Source organism: Fukomys damarensis, unplaced genomic scaffold (assembly GCF_012274545.1).
Source record: "Fukomys damarensis isolate Sample0158 unplaced genomic scaffold, DMR_v1.0_HiC HiC_scaffold_28, whole genome shotgun sequence".
Classification (NCBI taxonomy): domain Eukaryota; kingdom Metazoa; phylum Chordata; class Mammalia; order Rodentia; family Bathyergidae; genus Fukomys; species Fukomys damarensis.
Window position 1 is genome coordinate 36066928 of NW_022900940.1, and position 11260 is coordinate 36078187.

Genomic DNA, 11260 nt, shown 5'->3' on the forward strand with positions numbered 1-11260 from the left:
TCATCAAGTGTGAGTTAATGCCCTGTGACATGCTCTGAGATCATGCAGAACACTGTGTGATATCAGATGCCCTCAACATGTCTCTGAGGCAAGGTAGCTGTGCTTCAGTGAAACTCACAGGAGGCTATTTGTTTGGAGAAGAATAAAACAAAAATTAATGGGTTAACCTTTTGGCTGTAATTCCTTGCAAACTGCAAACTGTGCTGGGACCCAGAAGGAAATCCCATGTTGGCATTTTGGCCCCAAACTGTTGGGCATGAATTGGAGCACCTGGTGTCTTCTCTGCTGTGTTGGGGTGGTAGAGGGAATAGTCCACCATTGCTGGGGCGCCAGCCTGAGGTGGCAATGACACTAACTGTGGCCTTTATTCTCCAGGGAGTCGAGGTGCAGACAGACTACGTCCCTCTGCTGAACTCTCTGGCAGCCTATGGCTGGCAGCTTACCTGTGTGCTGCCAACTCCTGTCATCAAGACAACCCGGTAAGGGTGACACTAGTTATTAGTATCGGACACTTACTCTGTGTTAGGCATTCTTCCTGGTACATACTCCATGTGGGTAACTTTACTTATGAGAACACTGCAACCCCCGTGGCACACTTACCACTGCAGGGTGACAGACAATACGAGAAGGGGCTGGTGACCCCGAGACGACTGAGGGTGGAGACCAATGGGTGACGCCCGATACCTTTCCTGGGTCCCACCCCTGGGCCATCAGCACAACTCCCTCCCAACAGTGGGTTGTGACAGGTCTGGTGTGGCCCATGGGAGCCACTGTGTTATTTTTCATCTAGGACTTCTCCAGGCACAGGGCAAAGCATTTAGGGCAGAGAGCATCTTGGATTTGTGGCCCCAAGACCTGAACCCAAGTCCCGAGTTTGCCACTTGCTAACTGTGTCATGTTGGTCAAGTCGTGTAGCTTGTCCGTGTCAGTTTCCAGAGGACAGGAACCACAATAACAGTGAATTTGAACAGAGTCCCAGCTGGTCCTGAGCTAAGCCCAGAGTGTCCTGCTTTGACCCTCTCCTTCCCTGCTCCTAAATAAGCCTTCATGGTGGAATGCAGAGAGGGTTCTGGACCAGGCAGATCTATATTTTCCTCTTGCCTGCGTAGCTGGGACCTGTTCTTGAATTCATTTCCATGTAAAAGTAATCGGTTATCTCAGAGCATCTTGGTGAGGCATAAAGGAGCCCTTATGTGTGAAATCACCAGCCCCTGGCACAAAACAGGTGTCAAGCAAGTGTTTTCTGCCACCTTTCTCAGACAGGTGGAAGCAGAAGAGAATGCTTTCCTTTAAGCGGCTTCTGTCATCCTTAAGGGCAGCTCCACAGTGTCCTGGCTTCACTGTATCATAGTAAGTGAGCTGCCACTCACCTGTTCTGTTAATGTGGATCACAGCTGATTAGCAGGCACCATCCCACTGCCTGCTGGCACTGGATCCCTGTAGGAGCTGCGCCACGGAGGACTCCAGTGCCAGCCATGCCCTGTGCCTGCCTGCCTGTCCCAGCCACCCCTGAGATGGACTTGGAAGATGCCCCACCCCTGAGATTAACTGACGCAGCCAGTTTGTCCTCATTTGGCTAAGCCACCTGCTCCTCCTTTGTGGCCAGTCCAAGGAAATGGAACTTCCAGCAGGGACAACCAAAAACCCTTTGTCGGTCATCTAAGCCCCACGTGCCTAGGGGTGGAAGAGTGGGGCAGGGACACTTCTTGTCTTTGCTCATGTTTTGGTGGCAGCTTTCCTTTGCTTTAATGAAGGTAGGGACTGCAGCGTGTGGATAGGTTTGGGGTGCTTCCGGGTACAACATGCCTCACTCGGCTCCGTGTGTTGTAGGGAAGGGAGTGTATCCACCAAGCAGATTGTCTTTCTTCAGAGACCATGTCTACCTCAGAAAATCAAGAAGAAGGAATCAAAGGTAAGAGACCTTGATTGCCTTACTGGTTTTTCCTCAGCAGGGTTTCGCTGCCTAATGGATTTTCTGTAGCATTTGGGTAGGCAGCTTGTTCCAACTTACAAGGGCTCTCAGAGCCAAAGAAACACCTGAGCCCCTTGGCACACTGCTAAAATAGGGCAGCCGAAGGGGCTGGTGGGCTGGAAAGGAAGAGGGCAGAGGCACTTCTACACACTAAGATTTGCCAACTAGTCCCACAAGTCCCAAAACAGGAGCACAGAGTCAGCTGCAGCCTGACCGGCGGTGGGAATGGCTTAAGCTCATAGCCAGATTCCCTGTGTCATCTCACTCCAAGCTGAAGCTCAGGCCTGACCCCTCAGGAGTCAGAAGTCTGCTGATCTTGGCAGAGGCCCTGTCAGAGAGAGCACTGCAATTCAGAGGCCTTTGAATGACAGCTGATGGTGTGGGCAGAGGCTGGGTGTGGCCTGTGGCAATTCTCAGGCAGAGTTGTACTCAGGGATCCCCAAGGTGTGTCTGTTACCTCACTGGACTTCTCAAGAACTAGGCACAATTGCACAGAGTGCCGGGCCATTCTCAGGACCTTCTCCACATTTCCTGAGGCCGAGTTCCAGTTTTCCCCTCGTGTCGGAGGATGCCAGTGCTTCCCACATCCACGCTTTGCAGCCTGTGGCTGTTCTTCCTGTGTGTGACGGTTTGGATCTTAAATGTGCCCCCTAAAGCTCATATGTTGAAGGCTTTGTCCTCGGCTGATTGCACTGCTGGGAAATGGTGGAACCTTTAGAAAGTGGAGCCTGTTGGAAGTTGGTCACTGGGGTCCTTAAAGGGGATATTGGGACTTGGTCGCCTTCCCTCCTCCCTTTCCTGGCTGCCATTGTTGAGCAGCTCTTCTGTCAGATGCTTGCTGCCATGATGTGCTGCCTCATGACAGGCCCAAAAGCAGTGGAGCCGACTGCTGATGAACTGAAACTGAGCTGAATGAGCTTTCCTTGTTTTGGGTCGATTTTCTCATGTATTTCTGTCACACTAACGAAAAGCTGACACACAGGATATGCTACCAGTTGCTCAGGAAGGGAGCAGTGAGAACCCACCAAAGCCCATCTAGTAAGCCGGACTTACCATGCTCCACTTTGCTGGCTAAGGTCACACTCAAGAAAAATCTGCCCCAACTGGTCCGCTCCGCACACTTGGGTCCATCCATCCCCATGTTCACACTCCGAATTTCTCGTGTTCTTTGGACACAGAGCCGTCAGCCCTAAGCAGGAACATTCAGCAAGCAAACACACTGGAGTAGCCCCTCACCAGCCAACAAATCCGGTGGGGTGGCCCACTCCTGGAAGGAAAGCCAAGGCAATGAAGATGTGAAGCCAGATGGGTTGGGTGCAGGGGAAGATCTGTAGCCAGGCTCTGAGATGGTAATGTGACAGGTGACAGCAGCAGTGGACCAGAAGGCAGCCGTTGATCCACCATTAACCACCAGGAGCAGTGGGCTGCTGGCTGAAGATGGATAGCCGCAGATCACTGTCAGGTACTCCTCACTCCACCATGGGCTCATGGAGATGGCATCGTTCATAGAAAGGGACATTCAGTAAGTGACACAAGGTCTCCTACCAGTCGCTGGAAGGAATTGGCTTTGGCTCTGACAAGGGGGATGGTACTACCTTTCTTTGCCAGGTGCCTGCCTGTGGGGCAGCTTGACTGGTGGGAAGGCCTTGGCATCTCACAGAGGGGGGACAAGTCACTAACAACTTGAGCTGGCAGGAAGATGTGACAGGTAGATACTTTAAAGCTGCTCTATGGAGAACTGCCTTTCCTTGGGAAAGGGTGAGAGTCATTCTTCCCTAGTCAGAACTTCCAATCCTAATCAGCTGTATATTCCTGCATCGTTCCAAGATCAGGTGACTTGTTTTCTGCAAGACCTCTGGGTCACTTCACTGGTGGAAAGGGGACTTTGCAGCCAAACTTCTTGGAAGACCCCTCTGTGCTCAGTGTCCGTCTCTGTTGCTGTCATTTATGCCTCGGCTGCCTCAGTCAAGGTCCCCCGATGATCCTGACAGTGATGACCCGTGACCCCATCCAGTCCTTATCGTGGCAGTGTGGGCTGCAGCTTTTTCCTTTAGTCCCGTGCTGCCATGGTCTCCTGATTTTCTATCAAGTTTTGCAGGACTCGGAGGCAGCCCCATCTCCCCCCTGCTTTTAGCTCTTCCCTAGAAAATCTCTTGGTCCCCAGGGCATCACCTACCAACCCTGTATTGTCTTAGTCTGCAGTGTCAGCCAGCTCTTTGCCGAGACTCCAGCCGCATCTGTCCTGCTGCTTGCTCCGTCTTAGAGCACTCGTGCGACTTTGCCCCTTGGATCTGGCCCACCTGCCCCCAGCTAGAGGAACAGCACCCATGGAGGGCCATCCCTGATTCCCCCTTCCCTTCCCCGTCTTCAGTCTGTCCTTAGGACCTGTGTTTTAGTTTCCACTCTAGAATCCTTCCACTTCTGTCCACCTCACTTGCCTTTCCTGTAGTCTCCTCATGACAGGGCTCCCCCTTGAATATGCTTTCTATGTAGAGCCAAAGTGACCTTTTAAAACAGCATATTGAATCACATTGCTCCACTGCTTGAAACAGTTCTGAAGCTTCCTATTACAGATAGGAATCTGTACTGCGGCCCACAAGGCGCTGTGTGATCTGGCATCTCTCATCTCTTCAGCCAGCCCTCTACTCTGCATTCCAGGCACATCTGCCTCCATGCTCCTCTGTGCCCCACGGACCACAGGGCCCTTGCTTTGGCTGTTTCCTCTGCCTAACTTGCTCTTCATTCTGTCTCCATAGAAGCATTGTCTTTCCAGATGTTTTCTTCTTGGTGTGAGACAGAATACCCAACACAGCTTAAAAGAAGCAAGGTTTATTTTTGACTCATGGTTTCTAGAGGTTTCAGTTCAGTGAGGTAGCTCGAAGGCAGGGTGACCTGACAGAAAAGGCTCATGGCATGGTGGGAAGCAGAGACAGGAGGTGAAGGAGCAGGGAGGACAGCTGATGCATTTTGTCCTTCCAGGCCACACCGCCAGTGACCCACGTTTTCTGACCAGATCCCGCCTTGTAACAAGTCAGCTATCTGCCCTTTAAGCAAATCATCCCCCCAAGGCCCCACCTGTAGGCACCTGTGGCTGGGGGGGACATTTTAGATCTACACCGTAACACCAGGGCACTTTTCTCTGTGAGGCTGTGTCAGCCTCCTTTGTAATACACTGGGAAAGCACTGCACTGCTCCTCTGGGTGTGTCGTCACCGGCGTAGCCCCTCCTGGTGAGAGTCCAGTACGAGCAAATCCTCGTCCCTCTGTTCTTTACCCAGTACCTGTGTTTTAGCTGGTGTTCAACAAATACCTGTTGAATCAATGATGAATCAGTCTTTGGAGTCTGGAACACATGTGTCTAGCACTGAAACTTTAGAAATTGCAAGACAGGCACACCAAGGATGTGGCATCTTCAGTCCTCTCTTCACTGGCAACATGGACAGAATTCTCAGTGTTCAGCATTTAAAAGAAATCACTGTGTATGTGAATGTAATTTTTCAAAGCAAACATTAGACTCCTTAAAAGGGAATAGCTGATTTCTACACCAGAGATGTCTCCCTTCCAGCAAACTACTTGGACACATAAAGGAGTTTTAAAAATGTACAAATTAAACCCATTAGCCCTTGCTGACACTGAACTCTGGCTGTACACTACTGTGAAGAATTGTTTTTCCTTTTTGCAGTTCTGAGCGGGACTTGGTGGCCCAGTCCCATTAGCACTGGCTCGGAGAGGCCCTGATTGAGCCCAGCCGGTCTTCCTGTTTGTCAGCTGTGCTGACTCTGCCCATGGATGCCTCTCCGAGTGGACCCACTTGCACAGAAGTGTGGATGCTCCAGACCAGTCCTTAAAGGCTCAGCTGGAAAGACAAGACTGCAGTCCTAGCCTGTCCTTGCTTGCTGTCTCCTTTTAGGGTCTTAACAGTTTTTGTTATTCATTATAGACAGTCACTGCCCCCTGCTTCGAGGAGAAAGTGAGGTCTGTGCGGTGAAGGGAGACTGGTGTGAAAATGGGAGGGAGGAAGGCACACCTTTCCCTGGGAGGTCACTTCTTCCCAGATGTGTCTCAGTGTCACCGGCCCACCTGCCCAGGCGTTGGTCCCAGTTCCTTGGTTCCCAGTCTGTGCTCCACGAGCCGGCAGAATCAGCATCACCTGTTAAAGTGGCAAGTCTGCCTCCGCCTCAGCCCTCCATGCGATCCATCTGCCCACTCGGGGCTGGGAGCCAGGGTCTCAGCTGATGCTTCAGGCTTTGCACAGGCGCACCTGTGGCCCTCCATTCAAATTTTATAACACATTTTTTTTTTAAGTGGGCCCTTCAGGGAGTCTTTGGTGTAGATACTTGTTTTTAATAATTTGAGCCAAACTATCTTTAATGGCACTTAAATCTGGACTCCCATTAGCTGGCCACTCAGCTTACTGAGCCAAGTACCTGCCCTAGCAGATGCATTGTCCTCATAAAGCCTGAAGGCAGAGGCACTTACACCTTGGGCTGATCCACCCCCAAAGGCATGGCCTTTCCTGGCTCCTCTAGAAGAGACTGAAAACCTTTTGTGAAAAAGAGGCTGAAAGGGTAGAGCTGGAGAGGGTCCGTCTGCATCCCGGCTCTATTTCCTAGCTGTGTGAGTTGGGACAAGGTGCTTGGCCTCCATATATGATCATGATGAAAACAGTGTAAGACAGTAGGTGTCTCAGTAGTTCCTGTCTTCCTCGGCAAGGTTGGTCAGTCTGCCTTTGCAGCAACTCTGAACATTTGACTTCCACAAGGTGCCATCCCTAAATGTGGTCAGCTCCTTCCCTACATCCTAAAATCCTCCCCTTACAAAGCAGAAAAGTCAGGGCCTCCCTGGGATCTGGGTATCTGTCTGTGGCCCAGCTGGCCGTAGGAGTCAGGGGGTCACCCACAGACCCATCAGGGCACACAGAGAACACTGCAGTCCTAAGTGACATTTGGCTTTGTAGTTTTTTTTTTTTGTGATGACTTTGCAGGGCACAAAGAATGGCTGAACAAGTCTTACCCAGCTCACAAGTCCTTCTCTTCCCAGCAGCCCAGGAAGTGTCCTGGAGAAAGTGGCTGTGCGCTTGTTTGGGCCTCCCCACAGTCTGTGCTCCTGCCAGGCTGTATCAGGTGGTCAGAGAATGGGAAACTATGTGGCTGGGCATCCAGAGGGACCTGTAGAAGTACTGCTGTTTCTTCAGCAAGAGCAGCCCCTGAGAAAATAACTGGGCTTATCTTAGACAATGACAGGTGTCCAGGCGAGGTCTGGGATGTGCCCTGCCCACCTGCAGAAGGTGCTGTTCCTATCAGCTGCAATGCAGATGGGGCCCTGGAGCAGCAGCTAAGGAGTACCAGGACTGGAATTTGAACTCGAGGCTTAGAAGACACTACAATGCTATCATGTGTTAGCATATGAGAGCCCTGTGGACCAAACAGTCACACTACCTTGTGGCAAAAGTAAAACTGTCTTCCTGGATAGCTGCCTCTCAGAGGAATATATAGAGGCAGGCTAAACTCTGAAACTTGTCTCTAAAACATGTAAAATGACATAAAATGTGAAGATTATTTTGGGACACATATTAGGGGAAAAGGCTGTTCCATTTGGGCTGGATTGCAGTGGCAGCTGAATATCGCCACGCGGTGGTTGTGAGCCATGGTAAGTAACATGGTGCCTGAGACACACCAGGGGTGATGTGGGCGGCAGCAGCTGTCACGCTGATGTCTGAAATCAGCGTCATCTTCTGGTGGGCTGTAGAGCTCAAGATACCTGCTGGGCGGTCCCGGGTGAAACGGCACACGTGTAAGAGGAGCGGGGTCAGAGGTGCCACTTCAGATGTAGGGGTTCCACCGTGGGAAACAGCGTGGAAGGAAGGAGCTCCAACTATCCCCGGGGGTAATCTAGCTATAGCATGAACGTGTCCCAAAAAGTGAGCGACAAAGGGAAAATCCATCAAATGCTAAGTTCCAGGAGGGTAAGTTAGGGAAAGACAGGATAAATGTCAAATCCTAATCTCACGGAGTATTTCACTACCTTTTCTCTACTCCGATGGAATACTCAAACTGACCAGTCTTGTCCAAAAGGTATAAAATCCCGTAATCCCATGATGTGTTAAACTTCAGAACCGTGTGGGTATTTTGGCAAATGTTTTGTTCAAGGAAACAGATCTCTGCCGTGGAAAACTCTGTAAAAGTGGGCTGGTCTTTAAACATTTACATAGCACATTTTTGGGTTTTTCTAGCAAAGCACTCAGAATGATCCAGTCTGGTATGTTTCCCACTGATGGTGCAACTGCATTCCTAGGTGCCGTCTCCAGCCCTGTGTGACACCTCAAGAACTGAAGGCCCCTTTTGTTCAATCAGAGTCTCTAAGATTTAAGTATATATTTTGTGTAACCAGCATGGTGCAAATGAATTGGAAGGAAGCAACTCTAGTGAAAACTTAAACCCAAAGTCCCAGTGTGTAGTGCAGGTCACTGAGAAATGAGGCAGGGAATCTGGCCAGTGAGTGGCAGGACTGGGCCTCTGCCTGCCAGTCTCACTCCAGGATTCCTATTCAGCTCTATTACTGGCTGTGAGACTTGGGGAATCTGAGCCTCTGCCGATTTCTTGTCACGTTGGGAGGTACTTAGTTGGACATCATGTGCCCTAGGAAGAAGCAACTGCTGAGATAGGTTTTGGCAGAGGAACTTTTAAGAGGATATCCTCAGGACACTGGGAAATAGAGGAAGGAGCTGGGCTGACACAGTAGCAGCCCCTCAGATGGCTCTGCAGCCGGAACGGTCTTTCAGGGTGGGGACTTGGAGATGAGCTCTTCTGTGCCACCAGAACTATCGCTGGCTGTAGGTTACCCCAGGAGGGGAGGACTTTAGGTGGTGGCCAGAAGCCAAAGGACTGTCAGCCAGTAGTAGTCCTGGCAGCTGGGGGAAGAAGCCTGCCAGTCCTGTGCCACTGGGTGACACAGCAGAGTCTGCCCCACATACTGTGCCCTGCCTCATTCAGGGGAGCTGGGGAGAATGCCAGCCCACAGCTGGGACCCCTCCAGCATATGCAGGATGGACTGAGCAGCTGCAGTCCAGTGCCCCAGGACCAGCAGCCTGCCATCTTCTCCCCCATCCTGGCCCTCCAAAAGATAGGACTGCAAGACCCCCTTCCCACTTCGGGATGGGGCCCACCAGAACACTTCCCTGGCCCCCACGGCACCCCAAGGGAAGCACAAGGCAGTCCCTAGGGTGGGAGGGAGGGGGTTGGCCTGTGACTCAAGGGTAATGCTGCTGGAGGAACCTGGGGATTTCGCTCAGAGACCTGAAGCGGGAGTGAATGCACATGAGCCTCAGGTGAAGCTCCAGGTTCGGAGCCGCCACTCACCCCCACCTTCTCTGATTTCTAGTTCCACTGGCGATTCTCCCGAGAAGAAATGCACAGCAGGCAGATGAAGAAATCCAAAGGTAAACTCAGAGACAAACGACAAGCAGAAGAAAATCAGAAGAATTTAGAAGACCAGTTTTCCAAAGATGGAGATGGGGGAAACTGTGTGCTGGGCAGGCAGCAGGAGTGCAGAGCCTCTGAGATGAGATTCCCCGTGGAAGAGGTCAGGGGAGAAAAGAAGGCCCTGGAGGGTGGGGCTGTGCAGAACGGGCCTGCTGTTTACAGCAGGGCTCTGTCGGGCCCTAGGCACTCGGGTCCTGGAGAGGATGCCAGGAGTGGGGGTGCCGGGGGAGCTGAGGGCGAGCCCACTCCCACAGAAGAAAACTGAGTTTGTGCTGAAGCTAGACAAGTGGGCAAACTGGAGGCATCCTGCCGGCAGCTGGTTTGCCCTGGCGTTGTGTGTTACCCTTTGGCTTGGCTTGACTGCTCCTTGTGAGCTCACCTGGGCCCTCCCGGGGCCAGTTTCTGACAAGTGCTGGTTTCTGCACATCCATTCAAAAGGCGTGGTAATGACCCTGTGGTTAAGAGTGCAAGGTCAGGGTACTTCTTCTAGGCCTCGGGGCAGAAGGCCCAGCCCTGGCTCCACCACTCCTCTCAAGGGAGGATCTGGACCATCCAGTGCCTGTTACTGCCCCACAGGAGATCCATGGCACTTGTGAGTCAATCCGTGGACATCCTTGGCTACCAACAAAGCTGTTCATTCATACATCCTGTCAGGACAGTGTCTGCCCTGCTGCTTTGTGCAGCACTTGGGGACTTTAACCAACCCTTGGAGCCTCTCTGCTGCCCTTCTCCACCTAAACCCTGCTGCTTTGGCAAAAGAATTATGTTGGGGAGGGGAGGTGCCCAGCCACCTAGCTTTTCTCAGAGTAGTCCTATAGCTACTGGTAATCTGGAAATGAAGAGGTTAATTCTGTGTGCACCTGCTCTTGCAGAATGTTCGAAAATATTCTGTCAGTATTAATGCCAAAAAATTTTTTTAAAGGTTTTGTATTCAGCACATCCTATGAATACGTGTTCCTTCTGTCATTTCAGGGCCCTGGGCTGGTTGGGTGCCCAGGTTATGTGCTATTTTAACCAGTGTATCATCGGCCAAGTTGTTACCCATGTATGCTGTGTCTATTGTGTGTTTATACTGTCTAGAACGTATTGTTAAAGCTTTAAGTAGACGCATCTGGCAAACCTTGGAGAGAAAATGCCAATTGGCTTGACTGAAAGAACAGCCCACCTCTTTCTCTTCTGTTTAGTGACTTAAAGCAATAAAACATCTGAGTTGAGTGTCTCGTGAGTAGTACTGATTCTGTCAAAAGTCCTGGCCTAATGTCCAAAGGGCTCCACCCCACCTCCCCATGCAGGTTTTAAAGGTTTCTAACTCCTGACAGCATGAAGATTTGTGGGAAGAAAACGAAGCTCCAGCTGAGAAAGCTACACATGTAGTTTTCTCTCCATCTGTAGAGTACTAACCAGGTAAGTAAGGGCACAGGCTGATGGAGACAATAGCTTTCAAAACCAAACCCCCACATCAGTTGCTGAGCGTGTTTCCAAGCTTTTAACTGTACTCAAGCAAGTCTTTTCAATTTCTAAGTTTATTAAATCCTGTTTGTAATATGTTTGCAACATTGTCATTCTCTTTCAGAGCTGAAAAAGGCTGAGGGCCCTTTTTGCCACCTGTTTTTTGTTTTGCAGTACTAGGGATTGGACTCAGGGAGCACTGAGCTATATCCCCAGCCCTTATTTTTTGAGACAGGATCTTGAGGTGCCCAGTCTGGCCTTGAATGTGGGATACTCCTGCACCAGCCTCCTGACTAGCTGGGATTAGAGGTATGTGCCACACCTGGCCCTGTTTTCCAAATGACATTTTCCACAATTAT

At 51.0% G+C, this 11260-nt stretch overlaps 1 protein-coding gene across 1 annotated transcript in view; it reads left to right on the forward strand.

The window, feature by feature from the left end:
- Positions 1-10931, forward strand: part of Rftn1 (raftlin, lipid raft linker 1) — a 189491-nt gene extending 178560 nt beyond the window's left edge. Inside the window, exons 8-10 of the mRNA XM_010612786.3 lie at positions 376-479; positions 1831-1912; positions 9352-10931. Coding sequence (XP_010611088.1) covers positions 376-479; positions 1831-1912; positions 9352-9717 — 552 coding nt within the window. The 3' untranslated portion in view covers positions 9718-10931. The remainder of the gene's footprint in view (positions 1-375; positions 480-1830; positions 1913-9351) is intronic.
- The last annotated feature ends 329 nt before the right edge of the window (positions 10932-11260 follow it).